This window comes from Nansenia antarctica, assembly GCF_963989245.1.
Source record: "Nansenia antarctica genome assembly, chromosome: 4".
Lineage (NCBI taxonomy): Eukaryota > Metazoa > Chordata > Actinopteri > Argentiniformes > Microstomatidae > Nansenia > Nansenia antarctica.
In genome coordinates, this window is record NC_137689.1 from 69058265 (window position 1) to 69079798 (window position 21534).

General features: G+C 45.2%; 2 protein-coding genes across 21 annotated transcripts in view; both read right to left on the reverse strand.

Moving 5' to 3' along the window:
• Positions 1–78: 78 nt before the first annotated feature.
• On the reverse strand, positions 79–4359 carry prdm12a (PR domain containing 12a; the record flags this gene model as incomplete). Its single annotated transcript, XM_080529651.1, has 5 exons — positions 79–593; positions 1161–1275; positions 1845–2000; positions 2226–2416; positions 4143–4359. The coding sequence occupies 5 exons, from the start codon at positions 4357–4359 to the stop codon at positions 79–81; spliced, it is 1194 nt and encodes a 397-aa protein (XP_080385777.1).
• A 6759-nt stretch (positions 4360–11118) lies between these two features.
• fubp3 (far upstream element (FUSE) binding protein 3) overlaps positions 11119–21534 on the reverse strand; it is a 30506-nt gene continuing 20090 nt past the window's right edge. For 10 of the 20 annotated variants that reach the window (XM_080527931.1, XM_080527928.1, XM_080527927.1 and 7 more), the window contains 7 exons: positions 20782–20923; positions 17175–17335; positions 16653–16726; positions 16235–16308; positions 14971–15042; positions 13613–13743; positions 11119–12582 (listed from right to left, as the gene is read on the reverse strand). In XM_080527931.1, coding sequence (XP_080384057.1) covers positions 12574–12582; positions 13613–13743; positions 14971–15042; positions 16235–16308; positions 16653–16726; positions 17175–17335; positions 20782–20923 — 663 coding nt within the window. In that variant the 3' untranslated portion in view covers positions 11119–12573. Of the gene's footprint in view, positions 12583–13612; positions 13744–14970; positions 15043–16234; positions 16309–16652; positions 16727–17174; positions 17336–20781; positions 20939–21534 lie in introns of all 20 variants that reach the window. The other 10 variants (XM_080527923.1, XM_080527924.1, XM_080527922.1 and 7 more) reach the window with 2 other exon arrangements.

Genomic DNA, 21534 nt, shown 5'->3' on the forward strand with positions numbered 1-21534 from the left:
AGTCTGAGGAGGGTGTAGGGGTAAAGTGCAGTGTCGTTTGCATGAGTGAGTGTCTCTCTCTCTCTCTCTATCACATGATCATAGCACCATGGTGGGGATGTGGTGCACCATGGGCATCTGGTGTTGGAGTTGGTGTGGGTGTTGTTGTTGTTGTTGTTGTTGTTGTTGGTGCTGTTGGGCGAGGCCGCTCATCTGAGGGGGGAGGGAGGGGGGGGACACCAGTAGGGCTGCTGCTTCGCTGCTCGCCGCTCCCCCTGGCCGGTGCCTGGCGCTCTTCTGGTGCGCCCGCAGTCCCGCCAACTGGGAGTAGGCGCTCTGGCACACGTGGCACTTGTAGGGGCGCTCGCCGGTGTGCAAGCGCACGTGGTTGCGCAGCGTGGACGACTGGCTGAAGCGGCGGTTGCAGAAGCGGCAGACAAAGGGCTTGTCCAGCGTGTGGATGCGCATGTGGGAGCGCAGGTTGCTGCGGGAGTTGAAGCCCCGGTGGCAGATGGTGCAGCGCATGCGGCTGGCGGCGGACGAGGAAGAGGAGGAGGAGGAGGAGGAGGAGGAAGGGGAGCAGGAGGAGGAGCCGTCACAGGAGTGCGAGTCGTCTGCGAACGGGGGAAAGAAGAAGAGTTCAGAAACTGAGTTCAGAAAATAACTGAATGGTGATGCGTTGAACTGTCTGTGAATGCTGTTGACACAGAGCATGGACAGAGAGTCAGATCAAATAACTTTGAGCTGGAAATAAACCAATATAAGAGATAAGCAGCTTTTTTTTTCTTTTTCCGGTAACCCTTTTCCACTAACAACATCATCATTCAACAGATCTGAGATCCTAAAGATCTCAATGAAGCCCCAGTAACAGTATCCTAGTGGTGGCCACACCTCCACGACCACCAGCCTCACAATAGGGCTTTATTAGTCAGATAATGATCAGGCTCTCTAAGCAGCCACAACAGCCACACACTCATTCAACACAGCTGAAGAGGTAATGAGTGCCCTAATAACCTCATTGTCTATTTAATGGGCTCTGATAGTGATCTACACAGAACACACACACCCCCTCCCCCCTTTTCCTACCCCCTTCCTACCCATCCAACCACCTCCCACCTCCCACCCCTGACCCCCCCACCCCTGCCCTTTTGTAGCCTCCAGGAAAGAGCCAAGAGCCTCACCATTCCGACTCTTCTTCTGTTGCTCCTCCTCTCCGCCGGGAACGCCGGGGATTCCCAGGAAGGTGTTGTGAGAGTTTCCGTACCACACTAGCAGCTCCTGGTCTGGAGGGATGGTCTGGGAAAGGAGAGGGAAAGGGTTAGTGATGAACAGGATAAGGAGGATGTTGTATGTTTGTTTGTGTCTGACTGGACAATATAGCCTAACTCATCTCTGCCCACTCTAAAAGCTGACAGGCTACACTCAGTGAGCCCCGTCCAGTCTGGGGAATGAATATGAAGAGTCAAATGTGCAGTTCTCTTTCCAGCCAGCAGGCGGTGCTTTACAGCGCTAGATGGCAGCCTGATAAAATCTCAGGTATGGCTTGGGGATATACGCGGGGCGGTGAGGGGGGGGGGCGCAGATTAGAGAGCACTATCCTATTCCTACACTTATATTTTAGATTGAGAATAAGCATGCCTCATTGAAGAACTACTTATTTCAGTAATTAGGCCTGCCATACAATAACATGCTATCTATCTATGTGGAGGTTCAAAGTCAAACAGTTTGAAATTGAGGGTTCTGTCACATTCATATTTTTGTATGCTGGGTGTGGGTTCGTATCTATTTATTGCACAGTCAATGTAATACGACCATGTAAAAATCACTTTAAACTTAATTATAATAATGACAATAATGTGTCTTACCTCCATGGCCTTGTAGAAGATGCTGCTTCCGATCTGGACCACCTCCAGGTTCTGCTCCTGCTCGTTACGGGCGCACTTGATGTAAGTCATCCAGCTGCGGTGGTCCTCCTGGCTGGCATCGATGAAGTAGCGCACTGTGCCGTCTTCGTTGAACACCTGGGAAGACACGGTCAGAGGTTAAGAGTCCTATATGCAACGATGAATCCATCAACCACCTGGAACCGACCCAATGGAGCGTCTTAGCGTCTATAGGAACAATATACGATATGAGCCCCCTCGCCTCTATCTAAACATCAAAGTCCAATTCCGTTTCTATTTGGACTAAACTACAGCAGTCATTTCCTGCCCTGTCTCACTGAAAAGCGTTGTCAAAATCCTCACCTCCCACATGAGGTTGTTATTCTTGAGCAGGTCGACGTGTTCAGGAGAGATGACTCGACCCGTGAAGGCCCCCATCTCTGTGCCCGCTTTGATCCAGTTCTTGGAGAAGATGCCCAGACCCTCCCCAGGGATGGAACTCTGGGCGATGATGACCTCACTGGGCAGCACCAGGCTAGACAGCTTCTGAACTTCTGTAAAAAATAAAAATAAAAAATAAAAATCGTTAGTTGTGTTGCACAATTCATTGGATTATTGAACTGAGTGAAGTGATTCAGGCTGGAATAAAAGTGTATAGCCTATACCAAACTATAGAATGTGTTTAATAAAAAAAGGGGCTGAATTTAGACATTGTGCTTTAAGAAAAAGGTTAATTCCTTTATTGTGAAGTTTTCCAGAATAAAATTCTAAAGGGTTAATATTTATCAAATTAATAATTTCCCACAGCATAATGATTTAATAATAATCTTTTTTGTAATCTTAGAATTTGTCAAATAAAATAAATAACAGGGTGGTCTTCGCTGGTTATCTAATCGTCATGCTGCTCACGAATGAGTATTTGGGAATATGCCTAACACAGTAAATAGATTGCATATTATTTTGGTATGGTTATTATTTAGGCAAAATCTTATCCACCGTTTAATTCGATTAAATGGATGAATTGAAAGTTATTGTTGAAAAGAAAAACCCCTCGGAAAGCATTTTCATCCTCATTCAAAACGTGAAAAAGAAAACTCTTGCGTTTCTTTAATGTCAAAATCAAAGACATTTTATTTGAGACTGCGAAAAGACGGTCCGAATAGAGGTTAAATGATCTTCTATTGCTCAGGGTCCAGCAATTCGTCATGCTTCAGATGTGATATTCATTAAACGATACTGGAAAGAGACGGCTAATTCCAAATTCATTATCCTTTTAAGAACTTTGTAGCAATAAATTTGCGCTGAATGAAATGAGGACTTGTTTAAAAGACCCAGGAATTTCTCAAACAAAAAAATGGAAAGGCGATTAGACGGCTGACATGGTATGAATGGCAATAGAATTAGCCTTCACGGTGCATTATCTGAGGAACAGCAATCTTTTAAAGCGAGAGAAAGAGAAAAGCTCCAGAGCCCCATAGCTGCCAAAGCAGGAAAAGAGACTGTCCGGAGATTGATGAATGCGGGATAAAACCCGGGACATCTTAAAGAAAGGGAACCTTTCTCTCCCTTCGGTTTAAGTGGAAACTTTCTCAGGTCAAGCACAAAGTTAACCAAATGAATTTAATACCCTTCGTCTTTCAGTCAGCCACAGTTACACGCCTAACAAGCTTCTAAATGCGAGGTCTCAAAGCACAAAATGGGTTAATGCGTTAAATGGGTGGAAATAAAAGGGGCAAAGAGGGAAAATACGGGAGAACAGTAATGAGAAAGTCACGGAGACCTTGGGAAGAAATCTAGAACAGAGAAGAAGTGAAGGTTCCCACTTTTTTCGGTTCGTTCTCAAAGACATGCGACCACCTCACCGATGGGCTACATGTTGAATAGACTACATTATGACCAAAGAACCATTTTACGCATTTTAGTCAATTATTGTCAGCAAGGGACCACATTTGACTGCATGCTTTGATAACTGAGCAAGAGATTGTGAAATAATGAAATAATCGTGTTTAATTTATAAGGTATAATGACAAGTGAGAGAAAGAAAGAGAGCGAGAGCATCCTAATTAAAACGCCAATCAAACGGTTTGCAAGCCAAGGCTATTGTATAGATAAACATAACATATGAAGAATTTGCCCCCCTAATTTGTCCCATCATCAAGTGTACATTTTAAATAGGAACTGTTTTGGAACATGGATAGCATAACAAACAGGTACATTTCCCAACAGTGTCGGTTTTTGCCTACTTTAACTGTTGGGAAATGTATACATGGGGCAACCTACCTCCGGCGAAGGACTGCGCCAGTACCTCGGCGGTGAACGCCGTCCTGGGACCTCCGCTGCTCCGCTCCTCCATCAGGTGTTCTCCCAGGACGTTCCTCCACCGTCCGTACAGGAAACTGTGCAGAATGTCCGACGTGATGATTTCAGACAAACACCGACTCTGACATTTAAATCCAGACTTCAGCGCTAAAGCATCTGCAGGTAGTACCGAGCCCATGATGATGATGTTCTCAGATGATATTGCAAAGCCGCTATTTGGCTGTATAGGTAATAATAACGCAACAAGCCTCTGAATTGCAAAGTGGATATTCTCTCCCGCGAGACGGCTGTGTGGAAAATGTTCCGTCCTCTCCCAGTGAGGGTCCTCTTTATAAGTGGCTGGTCTGACCCCTGTCTAATTAGTTATTAATGACACTCCCCTTATGGTTTGGACCTGCGCCACCAGGAAAAAAAAAAGCAGTCGCTATTAGGCGACCCTCCCCTTTCAGAGAGAGAGAGAGAGAGAGAGAGAGAGAGAGAGAGAGAGAGAGAGAGAGAGAGAGAGAGAGAGAGAGAGAGAGAGAGAGAGAGAGAGAGAGAGAGAGAGAGAGAGAGAGAAAGAGAGAAAGACGGGCAGTGTGTGTGTGTGTGTGTGTGTGTGTGTGTGTGTGTGTGTGTGTGTGTGTGTGTGTGTGTGTGTGTGTGTGTGTGTGTGCGAGAGAGAGAGAGAGAGAGAAAGATTGAGAGAGAAAAAGAGAGAGAAAGAGAGAGAACAAAGTTAATCAATACTCAGCAATATCATCTCTTTACTGAACACTTATCCTGCTAAATTGAACACTTCTGACGAACAATGCAGGAAATTCACTCAATTTAGGATGAGTATCACTTTTTTTTCAGCATGTGAAAGTTATTGAATAGCTAGCAACGAAAATATTTTCCTCAATCAAATACCGACGGAGTAAATGTATTCCAAATGACAATAAGGCACAAACGTCCTATAAATGGTGAAAATCGTAATGTTAAGCCTATTCATTATGTCCAGAAGAAATGCAGGTGTAAATCCATTGCAACATTATATATTGCACCATTTGTATGGTCTTGGTTTATCCTGCACGTGTAGGTGAAACCTGTTGTAATGACAAAGCAATTCAAAATGCACAATCCAGGTTTTTATATTCCATTCATAACGTGAAAGCACAATGCTTGTATGTATTTGAGAAGCATTCTCAGCATTAGCGAACATTGTACAGAAACAAAAATGCTGTCAACTCAAAACTTATCTACGGGGGTGTTCAACAATTAGTTAAAAAGTTTGACTGTCATCAAAAATTAGGTCATTCGGTCTGGGAGTTGCTTAAACATTTTTTCTCAGGCATTTCGTATTCATGTGGTCCTGGCAATATTAATTTTCCTGTGGGGAGTTATAAGCGCGGGAATAATAGAATGGAAACAAGCCCTACGTGCTTTGCCGCATTGTTCCCATGCAAAAAATGCAAAGCTCCCTTGACGTGCACGGTTCACTTCTCTAGCCCTTGTTGAAGTAAGCGGTTTAATATTCATGGATGTTCATAGCCCTCTGTATATAGTGACAGCGTTTAGATTAGTATATACAGCCCTTTCTTCTCAATCGCCACAGTTCTCTCTGTGTTTTCCTCTCCATTTTCCGAGCCTGATGGACTGGGGGTAAATGGGCAGTTTTCCTTCTCTTCCAGCAGAGAGAACATCTTTATTCCATCCCCGGCTCACGGGTTTCCTATTCACATGCTCTCCAAGTAATGTCAGGGGCCTGAAAAGTGCTGCAAATCAATCTTTCATGGTGTTTTGAGGGCAATTTGACATCCATGCACTCCTCTATTCTTCTCAACAACTACAAGGGGATGGTCCGAAAATCTGGACAAGTTGGTCTCTCTCTCTCTCTCTCTCTCTCTCTCTCTCTCTCTCTCTCTCTCTCTCTCTCTCTCTCTCTCTTTCTCTCTCTCTCTCTAAACGAATGTGGACTAGCAATCGACTGAAGAGAAAAAAGAAGATATGGATTCTTAATAGAACGTAAGAACGGGGCGCTTAGAACGCAGAGATAGTGAAAGGAAAGGTGAGTGACAGGGCACGAAAAAAGATTACTGTGAAACAGCTGCTTTTTATAGGAGCCGCCCCTCCTACATTTGTGTCTCTTTCCCAGATGAAATTTCTCCCCTCGCTCAATAGGGATTCGTTCTCATAGATTGATTTACTTTTATTGCATTTCAAGCGTTTATTGCACTAAAGAGGCTTCAGCTCTGAACTAAATGGCGAGGCCAGGGAGGCGGGCCTGTCTTTATTAAAAGGGAATTAAATGAATTGAAATGAGGTAACGCATGGATTTGATTTGCTTATCTATGCATTAACCTATGGCATTATTTATAGCTGGTAAATCCAAGGACATGTCAAGATTCGCTAATCACGCCGCTCTATCATTCTATTGAATAACTATTTAGGGTTACTATTTTCTTAATTTAAAGCTTGTCAAACAATAGCTTTTCATTATCAAACAATAGATTTATTTCGAAGATAAAATAATCGTAAAAATAAATGTAATATATTGAATGAAAATGTAGTACATAATAAAACGAATTTAAAAAGCTCAATTTAATTAATGCAATATATTTTTCGACAAAACAGGGGGTCTTTATGAAAGAGTGTAAAGGCTCTTTCAAAAAAGGCTAATGAATAATGATCACAAAATCTAGTGTTCAGTGTGTAGCCCTTAGTGTTATATAATCCCACGCTAAAACAACATGGGTTGCCTTTTCTGATATTCTCACTCAATCGAAAGTCAATTTTAATTTAGCCATGATCATTTTAGTATTTGGCTGTTGGTTATTTATTTTAATAACACAAATAAAGGCAACACAGCCTTTTTGAGCGAGCATAAGGGGGGGGACAAGTTAAAACTCGATCACAATTTTCAAAAGACCAAAACAATTATTCTGAAACAAATTGTATGCTCTCGATTTAAAGATCACATTTTGTAAGTAACAATATCCATTTTGATATGTGCTGATATTGTTCTTATAGCAGTTATTTTTGATATTCCAATACACTTCACATTTCAGTCAGAGAACCGTCTCTGATTTAAACGGTCTTCCATCGTTCAGAAAGGACAAACATCCACGCAAATAAAACTCGACGAAAGAGAGCAGCCACTGGCCCTAAGCCCACAGCAGTAATTCCACTAATAGCTGTTAATAATCTAATGTTATCTAAACCTTCACTTAAAATACTTAAGTATTTAAACACAGTAACGATTGCCCTTACACCTCTATAGTATCTGTAATTACTATACTAACAACATTGTATTAACAAGCTGTTACAAAATATGCTACACCTAATTGCATGATAACGGAGTTACCACATCAAACAGGTAATATATACGGTATGTATCCCACAAACTATCCCAACCTGGTAGTTGTCATCAGTTAATAAGCTGACTCATTCATCTGACTAAAAAGCCTGCTTGCTGCTGCTTGCTATCAGCTGAGAGACACTGGCAGACGTGGATCCCCTGGGATCCTCCTCAGAGTCATTAAAAGGAGATTAAGGTAGCTACAGCAGCATGGTGCACACTGTAGCCCGGCTTATCTGCAGGAAAGGTGAGAGAGGTTCAGCCCCCCCCCCCGAAAGGGCTTTCCCCTGAATGCAGGACGGGACAGGAGGGCAGGACAGAACACCTGCTTAACGAAACTGGAGCCTCTGAGACGGGGGCCACTTGGAGGAGTGTGTGTGTGTGTGTGTGTGTGTGTGTGTGTGTGTGAGAGAGGGAGAGAGTGTATGTCTCCATCCAACTCTTATGCACAGAAATTCAACATTGTAGTCTCTCAGTTGACGCAGCAAACAGCACTGTTTAAGGAGCCAACGGACACCCATGGGCATCCGAAGTGATATAAAGAGTTTACCTCGATCAATTATCTTCATCGATATCACATTTTTTTCACAACTTTGCATGCTATACGATGCCACCATTTTTTTCCAGAGACGGTAAACACGGCCTAAGTCACATCCAGTTTTCTCCAACTGGAGAATGTGTCATGTCCGGTTTCAACGCCGAATTTCCATAACATTGGTCGGCCAACCCCAAAAAATCCCCCCCCCCCAAAATTTTTTTTTTAATAAAAAAAATATCTGATACATGAGAAAGGTCAAAGGTCAAAGATGGTGCCAACATATCTCCAAATGGCCTAAACATATACGTGTCCGCCTAAACATACCTGTACTAAAACAGGTACAAAGTTGCATTTGCTCACATTACTAGCATCGACTTTGGCACAAGTACTAATAAGACCCTGGAGTACTGATTCCTAGATGATTTGGGCTTCGTTATCAGGTTTCCAAGGTGATATTCACTGTAAAAGCTGTTGTTTTTTTAGGCGGAGACTGAATTTGAGATGTTTTATAATGTTCTAGCTCTATTTGCTCTGACACAGTAACATAGATTTTGATTCGGACACTTCTACAGCCACCCCACAGGTGTTAGCTTTCATTTGATAACAATATCATTATGAAGGCCCTTGTGATTGTGGAGATATTCTATATTCACTGTGGGCATGTCATTTCGAGCAGAAAACCAGAAAAATGAGGTGGATAAGATGAGGTTAAAACTGTTACAAGAACACGGACAGTGTCTTCAGTCCTGCCCCCCCCCCCACCATACTGAAATAGCAGTGGGCAGATATGACTGGAACACAACCCCCCCGCCCCCCCTAATCATCCTCTTTCTGCTCAGAGAGGAGACCTTAATAAATGCATCACAATCAAAACCAATCAGGAGGCCTTGGTGGTATGCTGCCTCTGTAATTAAAACACTCATGGTTAAAGCGGAGGGCAATTTATCAGATGAACGATCATCAGACGCCCTCACTTCACCTCATCGTATCTGACTCAAAGCGCCGGCCCGCTTCCAGAGTCCAACAGTGAAAACAGAGATGGCACCGCTGTATAAACAGATCAATACGACCCATTGAATTGAATAAACTATTCATTGCTGTATAGACCAGCTATTCAGGGCCGAAGCTGTGAGCAGTGAATGAGTCCTTCGACACAATAAAAACCTAAAAAAGACTGTCCAGTCCACATCGCATCACACTGAAAGAAACGTCAAAAGGAATCCCTGCTCGGCGTACACCTCATACCAGGCACATACAGTCGAAGAGATAGTTTGGGCCTACAGGGATTAGGTTAGGGGGGGGGGGATACAGTGGTGAGAGAGAGAGAGCTCCTTTTCAACCTGAATGGTCCTTGATAGCCCAAAAAGAATAGCCCCCGTTGATAGCCACGGCTCTGGACACGGTGCCGGGCCCGGGAACCACTACATTATGATGCTGCCGGGCCACAATGGACCACCAGGCCAGGGATGTCCACGGGGGCATCACATTAAAGAGCCAGAGGATCAAAATCAAGGGCCGGATTTGGAAACAGCTGCACGGAATCAATGGGAGGTGGGACGGGGGGCAGCGCGGAGGCCGTGCGGGGTCCCCTGCGGCAGGAGCCCCCAACCCCCCCCCCCCCCCCCCGCCCCCCTGTGGTGAGCAAAGATGTGAGCTGACAAAGATGCTCAATAACATGGGGACAGGGACAAGGACCACTGGACAGGTTACACAAGGGAGGGGGACAATGAGAGAAGGGGGCCGGTCGCGGGAGAGAGAGAATCACTGCAATTATGAAAACAACAACTATTTTGAGCATCTCCACAAAATACAGGATAGAGAAAAACAGATGGGAAGTATGTTGTAGGATGTTTTGTAAACAGTAGCATTTTTTTTTCCTTTGACTACTGAAATACTGCTTCTAACATTAATCAGATATTATTTCTTTTGTTATTATCTAACATGAATCAGATTGTAATATTTGCAGGACGTTAGAATTGTGAGCTAAAAGAATGTTATTTTCCAGGGCATTTCTCATCTCCAGTTTCAACTGGCTCGTACATTGGAGTGGTGTAAACCTTAGAGAGAGAGGGAGGGAATTTGTACCATATTTCTTACCCCAGTTTAACACTTTTAAATCCATGAACGCATTTCGGTGAGAGATAAGAGAATTCTACCTCATGACATCAGCCTACTTACACTTGGCTCGAACACAAGAGTGGAGATGCATTTTCAAAAGGACCTCACCCCCACACCCTCTCTCTCTCCCTCTTTCATCTCAGTTTATGACCACCGATGAGACTCCAACATAACATGACTCTCATCTGTATTTAAAAAGCCACTTAGTGGGTCATTATCCTCAGGACTATTATGGGTTCTGGCCCCCTCCACTCTCAGTATTCAATTAGTGGGACTTGATAGTTCATAGTAGATTAATGGCCGGCCTGCTGTTGACTCTGAACGTCACCACCACACAGGCAAATGGCTGTTAAAGTGATGGACTCCCGTCTGTCAAGCTGCTGTTTCAATCCTCAGAGCTTCAATCCCATCAGCGCCTGTCCACTCAATTGAGCAATCCTATCAAAACATCCCAATCATGTGATCCTGCTGTTCTGAACCCTACCATGCAATCCTATACGACACATGTGACTGCAGAGATCGATACAGCCAACCAGATATTTAGGCAGACATTTCAGTGATACACAGCTCTCTGGGTGTGTATCACGCTTATAATATGAAATTCATATAGAAAAACGATTGGGATAGATAGAAGGGAAAGATTATCTCATCATATGTTGCACTTAAATAAATAAAAGCTTTCAGAAGATATTATTCTTCGACCACAAGAGAGGCTTGCAGAAAATGTATTTGAATTTATGAAAGTGATTTGCTGTAGAAAATATAGATTTCCTGTTTATAAAAACAGGAATCTAAACAGTTGACCTAGCTGTTGTACTCGACATAGAATATACCGTAGTCTTACAATAGAGCTCTGAAGAATCAGATTAACATTGAAAATTGATAGAAGTATGTAACGAGAGAAAACCAAACTATAAAAATGCAAGAAAGTAAATGATTTTTAACAGAACACAATAAGGGTAGTCTTTTGACGTTTTTTAATACACGGTTACCTGTACACATGAGGAAAAAAACACTAAAATTAAACATTTTGAAATTATAATATCCCTTTTCATTAAGCAATGAAGTTAATACTAGATTCATTTTGTAACTAATCAATCATACATATATTAGATCACACAAAGTAGAAAGAAAAATAATGAATTAAAAAGTTATTAGCATTGGACTGTACACAAGTCCACAGTGTGTACTGGATGGGGCGCCAGTGAAACTGGGAGGTACCAAATAAGACAATTTTGATCGTAATACTTAGAATATAAAAAACTACAATTAATCATTACACAGGTAGAATAATCCGGAGGCTTAGCAGTCTTGAATGCTTTAGTTACAGAACACACATAAAAATCATTTCTCATTTTTGTCCATAGCAAGATGCAACATCAAATTTCAAATTACACATTCACGATCTTTGAACATTTTCAGTATGAAAACAGAACAGAAAAACAGGGACAGTTTTCCTGCGATAATGACTCCATGAAAAAAACTTCTTTGATTTAATTATATATATATTTTTAAATAAAGTATTTAGTCAAGTATCTGAGCATACATACATAGTTTTACAAGATAGCAAAGGCAAAAAACTCACAATATGCAACAATCCCCCTTTTCCCATATCAGATCATTGTAATAAAAAATTATCATTACATTTTCATATGCCTAAAAAAAATAAATCTAAGAACTACAAGTTAAACGTCTGTCAAAATATTAGAGAACCCATCTTTGTTTCAAAAATGAAATAAGATATTGCACCTTTTTTAAACCAGAGTACAATAAAATGACAATGAAAAACAGAATACAAAGCACAACAGGAATTAAATTAGGAATTGACTGCCATTTGCCAACAACACTCCTTGTATTTTGTAACAAAAAGAATACATTTTCCTGTAACAAAACATCACAGTTTCATCTCACTGAATTAAAATGCTTTATGTAAAAGGAAAAGAAAAAAAACATTTTTTACACATTCTTAAAACATCTCATGACAAAACAAAACAAACATGGATTCAAGACTGCTAAGCCCATAATTACGATTTTATTGCAACAGAACTAGAAAAAATAGATTATATTGCGTTTGCTGAAATGTTACAACTCCGGGGTTCGTTTTGGCGGTATAATTTGAATCAAAAAGGAAAATATAGAAAACAGAACAGCTCTCTCATAAGTCCAAAAAGGATCCCGGAAATTGTCCATTCAAAATAATGGTGTACACAAGTATTTAGTAACAATTAAATGTCCTGATTTAGAAATATTCTTTTTTTTTTTTTTAAATTGTATAAGTCATTCTACAGCTAGTGTTTCTCACTAAGAAAAAAGTAAAAGTCTTCAAGGCGTTGCAAATCTAGAAACCTCTGTTACAAAAGGTTTGTTTTCCTCTCAGTGATTCAAAAATCTTCAACTAAAGGGTGTCCTCCTCCTCTCTAATGATCCTGCAGGGAGAGGGGGGTCAAGGGTCACGTCAGTCAACAACCAACATCATTCAAGGCAGAATAACCACACAAGATTTACACCTAGCGCCAGTCCTGGTTATTCATGTGCCTTTTCTCTTGGCAATTTTGAGATGATTATTCCTGCTGGAATCAGACAACATCCAACACTTCTACAGTACCAGCCAACAAAAGTTGACACCGGCAAGTGGAAAGTTGATGCAATTTTCCAAAACCATTACACTACACTTTCAAACCTGAAATAAATGGATACCTTCGGTTTAAATCAGATAAGTGAGTGTGTCTGCAGGGCGTCCCTGGGCGCCGCTAGCACTCAGAAACTGGCATACAAGCCCTGAATCCACAAGCATCCCCTCTGAAACTGTGCAGCTATGAGAGGATGAGGGTAGGTGGTAGTTATATGGTAGTTATATGGCAGTATCTCTATTTCACCCCCTGATAGGCCAGGTATGCTTACCGCAATCAAATCCTCTGAATTACAATCTCCCTGTGCTCTGATCTCCCTGTGCGTGTGCGTGTGTGTGTGTGCGTGCGTATTGTGTGGGGGGTGCAATAAATAACACATTCCTAGTCATCTGATTGTATGGCAAATAGAGCATTGTTATGAGATTATGGCATAACAAATTAGACTATTGCGGTCTGCCACAGTCTCGTCGATGTATGGGAAACATTTATTTGATTTGAAGGGAGGGGTCGCTATGGGAACCAAAGTAAGTGTGATGGCTGGGTGTCTCACCTGAAGGGCCTGGGCCTGCGTGTGTGTGTGTCTGTCTGTCTGTCTGTTTGTGTGTGTGTGTGTGTGTGTGTGTCTGGGTGTCTCACCTGTAGGCCCTGTGTGTGGGTGTATGGTTGTGTGTCTCACCTGAAGGCCCTGGGCCTGTGTGGCTGTGTGTGTGTGTCTCACCTGTAGGCCCTGTGTGTGTGTGGGTGTATGGTTGTGTGTCTCACCTGTAGGCCCTGGGCCTGTGTGTGTGTGTGTGTGTGTGTGTATGTGTGTGTGTGTGTCTCTCACCTGAAGGCCCTGGGCCTGTGTCTGCTGTGCGTTCTGGCCGTAGTACGCCCCCTGCTGTCTGTAATATTCCACCCAGGCAGCGCTGTAGTCAGGAGGGGAGCTCTGCTGGGAGCCTGGGCCTGCTGCCTGACCTGGGGGGGAGACAGAGGGTGAGGACAGCTATGAGGACGTGGCATTAGGAGTCTCGTTGGCGTTTCTAAATGATAGGAAAACATTAACCAAGGTTCCCACACTTTCTGAAACATCAAATTCAAGCAACTTTCAAGGACTTTCAAGAATTCAAGGACCTCAAATTCAAGGACCAACACAGCATAGTTTGAGACAGATCTAGATGAGAATGTATAATAGGAACTATCCGCTCACAGACAACAATTGAAAAGAGAGGCTTGAATGTGTGAACACTAGATGGTCTCTTGCCTTCTCTACCACAGCACATCAAAACAATATATTGTGAAATATGTGTAAAGTTAAGCAATACAGAGACTTATTTACTAGTTGACGAGCTAAGTAAAAAAATAAAATAATAATAATAATATTTTGGGGGGAGAGAGAGGAGAATTCAAGTACCCATGTCTTTTTTCCAAAACTTTTAAGACCATGATTTTTTTGGCTCAAATTCACAAACTTTCAAGGATTTCAAGGACCCGTGGGAACCCTGATTAACTGTCTCCAGAAGGACATTTGCCTTCAGTTCTAACGCCTCATCGCACTGAAAACACCAATAAAAGCTCAGTTTGATGTCTCAATGTGTGCTTGTCGTCAAAGGCAGAGAGAGCATAGGACGGAGAAGGGAAATTAACGGTTGTATGATGTAATGAAAGAAATCAAAAAGGTTGACCGATTAGCCAATGGGACGCAGGGTTCTCCCCAGGAACTTTTTGAACAAGGTGGCTCTGGATTTGCCTTATGAAAAACCAACGCGTGTTTATTCATATCCAAAATAACCAGTTAAAAACCACTGAAGGAACATGATGAGGCTTTTTCGCTTTTAATAATGACGTCGTTGGCCATCAAAAGATAGTTTACTCCATCGTTAGCGTTAGGGTTGGGGTTGGGGGGGGCAAGTTGACAAAGCAACCCCTCATCCGTTGTTTGGGGAGAACCCTGGGATGATGATGGTGATTGGTGATTGGGGGGGGGGGAGGGAGGGGGGGGACATGGGTTATGGCAGTGATGCTCAGTCCCGTTCCTGGAGAGTCATCTCAGGTGAGCTCTGGGTGTTTCCCCCCCCGGCCTCGTACCCTCACACCTGGCTGGGGACTGAAAGCCCCAGCATCTCACCAGGACCGGGACAGAGGACCGACTGCCGGGAGGGTGAGGGGGGGGGGGAATTTATTATGGGTTTCTTTCAGGCTTACTCTGTTTCTTGTAGTACTCCTCCCATGCTTTGCTGTAGTCAGGGCCAGAGCTCTGGGCTTGGCTCTGCTGACCTGCACACAGACACAAGACACAGTGAAGAGTGTAAGTTGCGCCGCTAAGAGAACAAAGCAAGAGACCTTAAAAAGTTCTGCTATATTCCACTTCCGCTTTCAACGTCCGTCATTGATCCAGCTCTTGATTTTGTTTGAAAGATCAGATTTACTGCGTACATTCCACTGAAACAGATGGTCAGACTGGAGCGTTGGGGAGGGGGGCAGGGTGTAGGGGGGGAGGGAGTCCGGTGAATAAGGGGGGTGTATCTGAGGCGCAAGGTAGAGTACTGGTGGATTCATGAGGAGAGGGGAGCAGCTTGGGGAAGAGGGGACGACTGGTTAGCCAGGGGCAGAGAGAGAGAGTGGTGGGCAGAGAGCTGCGTATTTAACAAGTGAGTCTTTGCATACGAGGCGACCCCTCCCCCCCCAGCCCACTCTCCAAGAACTTAGGTTGGGGGGGGTGTTACCCAGTTAGAAGGGGTAAAGGTAGTAGAGTATATTTGACATCGAGGTCCCCCCCTCCTCCCTTTGTTCTCCCCCCTATCCAACCCCCCCCCCCTCGCCCCCTCCCACGAAAGTGGAACTTGCCTATCTTTTTATAATACTGCTCCCAGGCTTTGGAATAGTCCACCTGGCCACTCTGGGGTCCATTGAGACCTGAAACCAGACACAGATAACCCTGTGATAACCCTGAGAACAGAGTCACTGCAGTTAGAACGGGGGAACAGGCTCAGGCCACATCTGGAAGGTTAGCAGTATTTTGAAAGGTGTAATGGCCCCGGTTAAGTTGAATTCAGAAGCAGAGCAGCAGTGAGAGATTCAAAGCCTGCGCCAGCGTCTTCAACCGTCACAGTGTCCAAGTGGGTCAGCAGTTGGCCAAACTACTTTAGAGAAGCATGAAAAATCATTTTCTGCTTCAGTCAGATCATTATTGTTAGAAGGGGCGGGGGGTCCGTCCCTCCCGTCCCTCCCCCCACTTCCCCTTGTTGGGGACGGTCCCTCTGACTAGTGATTCAACCTGGCGAAGGTAACCTGTTGGTTTTTTTGGGGGTGGAATAAAGCACTTGACAGAACAGCGTATTCAGTGTGGAGGGCTTTCCTTCATGATGGGTTCTCTCTCTCTCCAGCACCGGTGAAGGCCGGGCGTCCATCTTAGAGGACATCAGTGTGACGGCGGCCATGTTGGTTTGAGAGGCAGGTGTGAACTTACTGGGGTCCTGCTGGCCCTGGGGCCAGGTCTGGTATGTGGTTCCCCATCCTCCGGCCATGAACGTCTGAGGGCCACTGCAAACACACACACGCGCACACACATACGTTAAATTGGCTGCTACACATTAGTAGTGTTGGGGTGAGTTCCCCCCGCCCCCCCTTGTGAGCACTTGGTGTCTAAAAAGACACTATATAAAATGCAATCAATTATCAGTATTGCTTAAAATAATAATAAAGCTTAAAAAAATATATTAAAAAAGTCCCAGACAACAGTTTATTTTATGACATTATGTTAATTGTTCTTGTATTGTTTTTATTCTTATGTTGGTCAAAGTAATCAGAAGGAGATGCCTGCAGTAACAGTGGACGTGAAGGGAACATTGTGGGAATACGGTGGGGTTCCCAATAACGCTGCTTACTTCTGGTGAGGGGTGGCTTGTCCTTGGGTGAAGGGGTTCAGGCCAAAACTGCTGTTACCCCCCATTCCTGAGGCCTAGAGAGAGAGAGAGAGAGAGAGAGAGAGAGACAGAGGAAAAGAGGAGAGGGAGAAGGATAGAATGAGAGAGAGAGAAGGAGGGGGGACAGAGAGAGAGAGAGAGAGAAAGAAAGAAACAGAGAGAGGGAGAGAGAGAGAAAGAGAAACCGAGAGAGGGGGAGAGAGAGAGACCACACACTTGTGGTTAAACGAGCGACCAGGAGGAGGTCAAAGGTGAGAGCCCGGCACTGACTCACTCCATTAAGGCCATTTGATGGATTCTTCATGTTTAACCCCTTGTGACACAACTGGTCTACGGCAGGGGCCACAAGAACTAGTCCCCCCCCACCCACCCACAACCCCCCCTCATTGACATGTGCCCTCATGAATATCAGCCCAGACAATACTTATTCTACGGGCCGGGGGGTGGAGGGAGGGGGGGGGGGGGGAGATGGGGACCACCTACTCCAATCTTCTCATCGATCAGCTGGCGGGCCATCTCCATCTGTTGGGGGGTACCCCGGATGGAGAAGATGCGCACGTTGGGGTCGGTGTTGGGAGGGGGGTTCCTCTGCAGCTCCACGTGCGCCCCCGACTGCTGGTTGATGTTCTTGATGGTCTCTCCACCTGGTGACATCACAACAGCAGGTCACGACCGGTCCCAACGAAACACGACTTTACATGTTTATTTATTTATTCATTTATTTTATTCCTAACCGTGATCCAAGTCACAGTATTTCCTCTATTCTGGTTCCCTCTTTCTCTGTCAAAACCAGGGGAGGCTGGCGGAGGTAGAAATCGGAGGATGGGGCTCATTTGTGATGCACGGAATGGAATAGGGATACCATGAGCCCTGTCCTCCGATTTCCACCTCCACCAGCCTCTCCTGGTCACTACCCCGGTGGGCAGTGTTGCCAGATTGGGCTACTTTTGGTTACACTGGACAGGTGGATTCGGCAGCTTTTACACTGGTGGGCCCTGTCTAGAACATCTCCCGAGCCTGAACGCACTTCTGTCCGTCTGACAGGAGGGGGATAGGACTAAGCAACAGCCTCTCATGGCCTTGGTAGAACCATCTAGAACCATCTCCCTCACTTCTGACCTGACCTGTGTGTGTGACGTCATTAAGACGTAACTAGAAAAATAAAAGTTCCAGAAGAAACTTCACTAGCTCAAACCGCAGCAGGGTTGTATGGTGGTGGCGGTGGTGGTTGTATGGTGGTGGAGCCACCTTCAGAGAGAGAGAGAGGCCTCAGGCCACGTCTCCTACATCTTCTCCCTTTTCTATCTCAACATCCGTGCTAATCAGAGACAAAGGACAACACTCTTCACTTCACCCTCCCCGCCACCCCCCCAACCGTTGATGAATCAAGACACCAGTGTCCCTGACGTGTGGGGAGGGCAATTAAACCAGCGGGGAGAACGAAAAGATGGCCGCAGGAGAACACAGGAGAAATTAAAGCGTATCCTCTTCCTCGGATATCGTTTGTCTCTCTCTTTTTACCCCTTTCACTCTCGACTCCATGTTGTGCTGTGTAGTGAGTAGAGGAAGGGTCGGGGGGGGTGGGGTGGGGGTATTGGACCCCCACCACCACTCCTCCCAGCCTAGTGAAAAGAGCCCGGAGGGGGTGTGTGTGTGTGTGTGTGGGGGGGGGGGGCGGGAGGGGGGCTAACAGAGGGGACACCAGGGCCTGTCCCAACATCAATTACACATTTGTTCACTGGTGGCTGACACTCGGGGTGACCCTGGCCGACCCCTGCACTGAGAATGCTCATCAAACTCTCTCCTCCTCTCTCTCTTCTCCTCCTCCCCGCTGCCTCTACCCCGCTGCCAATAGACTACCCATGGCCCATTAACCCATTGTCAACCAAATGAAACTTCTGCCTTAATGAAGCCATTATGAGGTCCCCGCAGTCAGACGGCCGAGGGGAATGAAGAGCCAAACCATTCACTTCATGGACTGGCCAGCGGTGGGGCCACATAATATGGGCTTTATTAATGAGACTGGTTTAGTGAGGTGGAGAAAGAGGGTGGTTGGTTGGTGGTGGTGGTGGTAGGGGGGGGGGGGCACACAAAAGTGCAACTGGAGAGGGATTTGTGTGGGGGGGAGACACAGCGATGGCCCCTGACTGGTAAGCCAGCGATATAGGAATACGGACCGTGTGCTAAAAAAACGAGTGAAAGGGAAGTCTAAGGGGAAAAAAAGGTGAATCGTAGTAGCTGGTCCTAAAAATGTCAGTTAACAGAAAACAAAAGCGGGTGAAAATAAGAAAACTCTTAAAAAACACAAAATCAAAGTTGCTCATCTAAAACGAACACCGATCCTGCCACCGCTACATGCCCTGATGCCCCCCCCCCCGCCTACCATGCCAACTGGGTAGAAACCACTTTAGCCAGTATGGTTCAAAACCACCAAACACTTCCGTTAAGTCCCATAACCAAAAAACAATCAACATTTTGGAGCAGGGACTCTAAAAAAGCCCGTAGGGGGGTGGGGGGTCAGAGGACTGGTGGGTGGCTGAGGCCCCACCACGCCGTGTGTGTGCACACATGGAGGGGTCAGAGCTGGGGGGCAACCGGCTGCATACAGCATCGTAAAGATATTAATCACCACACCCTTTAAAGCGGCCTGACAGCACCCAGACCCACCGCCATCTCCACCATATTGGCCACAGTTCATATGCTAATGTGAGGAGAGGGAGGGGGCACCGCCTAGCTTCATTTGTTTCCCTTTGCCTGCCCCCCCCCCCTCCCCAGAAAAGACACAAAAGCCACTTGACATTTCTATTGCCGTGTTTTTATCATAGGTAAGAGGCCCCATCTTACCACGCCCACCACCACACACAAACACACACCGAGAGAGACACACACACACACACATCCACACACACACAGAAGCCCACTCCGACCGCAATGGTCAATGACTTTTAAATAGCTGGCAATGGAGTGAGCATGAATAGCCAATAAGCTAATTCTTCTCTTTCATTCCCTGACTCCACTCCATCGGTCTGAAAGGCTCTCATTAGACGCCAGGCAACATTCCACGTGATGGAGGGCCGCTATTGTCTACCTGGAACAATTAATGTCACATTACATGCATTATACACGTCATTAAGTCCTTAAGGGGAGAGACAGAATGCCACTTGTGCTGTATTGTATGCATGAGGTCTGGTGGGACAGGGTCTGCCACCCCCACCTCCATATGCCCCTCTCACTCAATCCTCACTTATTTCGGGGAAAATTAAATGAATGACAATTGATGGAGGAAAAGCTAAACTAATAGACTGGTGGTGATGATGTACTTTGGGGAGCGATCATTTCTTTGATTGTGTGTTTTCCTTTTTATACGGAGGTGAAGAAGGAAGGAAGAAAGGAAGAAACAGCTGACCAAGGGGAGAGGACGCCTGGTGTCACCGTTCTTACCTCCCTGAAAAGGCTGGTTCTTTTGCGGGTGTTGAACCCCTCACGACAATACAGCGCCCATCTGTCCCTAAACTAACGCTTTTGAAATCATTTACCGGCTGCCTCACCTCAATCATTGGACAAATGACACAGGGCAGCAATGTAGCAAAACAAGGACTTGGGGGGTAATGGAGGTTTATTGCGTTATCGGTTAATATAAACTTTGTTGTCCTGAAGGCTAAATTATTATATGGCCACAGTGCTTATAAAACTATGAACATCTAGATAAAGATAAAGTCCAATGCACACGGCCCCGATTTTGTCGCACCGCCGAATTCGATTCCATTGTTTTCAATGAGCCAATGCACACGGCGTGCGATGCGATTTTATCGCACGACAACATTCGATTCTCCATTCACACCAATTGAAATAATTCAAAGAATTGAGATTTGAATGTTGTCGTGCGACAAAATCGCACGCCGTGTGCATTGGCCTTAAGAGTAATAGGCTCTGTTACACAGGGCACAGATGGTTGTCCAAACTCATCAAATCCATCTGGTGTATGTATGGGATCTAAAAGACACTAAAGATACTAAGATACATATGCTAGAGATGCTAAGTCACCACAAAAGACAAAAAAAAGCAACAACGCTGAATGTGTTTTGCTCACCTTTCCCGATCACCAGGCCACACTTGTCTGCGGGTATCGTGTAGGTGACCTCCTGCAGTCCGCCGGGCGCGCCCATGTTCCAGTCCCCGCGGCCTCTGCCCCGGCCTCTCGGACCCACCGGACCCCCGAAGCCGTCCCGTTCCTGAGGGGGAGAGGACTAGAGGAGTGACAAGGGGCTTGAGAACTGGCATGAAGGCACACACACACACACACACACACACACAAAAGCTCTAAAAAGGAGCTCTTCGGCTTTAGAGAACTAATGTTTTCAACGTTAAAAAGGCGGTGGGATATGGCGTCACGGCCGTGAGAACAGAGCGACTTTCTTCAAATATATTTGTAGCGAACAAGAGCGGAGGAGAGCGGGGGAGAGAGGAGGAGAGCGTAAAAGAGGAGTGTAGAAGAGGAGGAGAGCGTAGAAGAGGAGGAGAGAATCCACTCTTTTCACTGCCCTTCACCTTTCCATGTTCCTCTTTTTTCGTATTTTTCTCTGTTAATTTCTTTAACTAGTCAACAGCAGCCTGGATGAGAACCGAAGGTATTTTAATTCTACCGGAGACGTTCACAAGTCAAACCTTTGACACATGCGCTACGACGCAACAGTCTGTTCTCTAGTCTCACTCTGGGAGCGCCTCCCCCGCTCCTTTCTGCTACGACGGCATATCCCAGAGTCCCCCTTTAAACTAGAAATGACCCGTATTTGCCCACTGTTCCACCTCAGATCCGTTCACCTTGCACCACACCAGTGTAGAC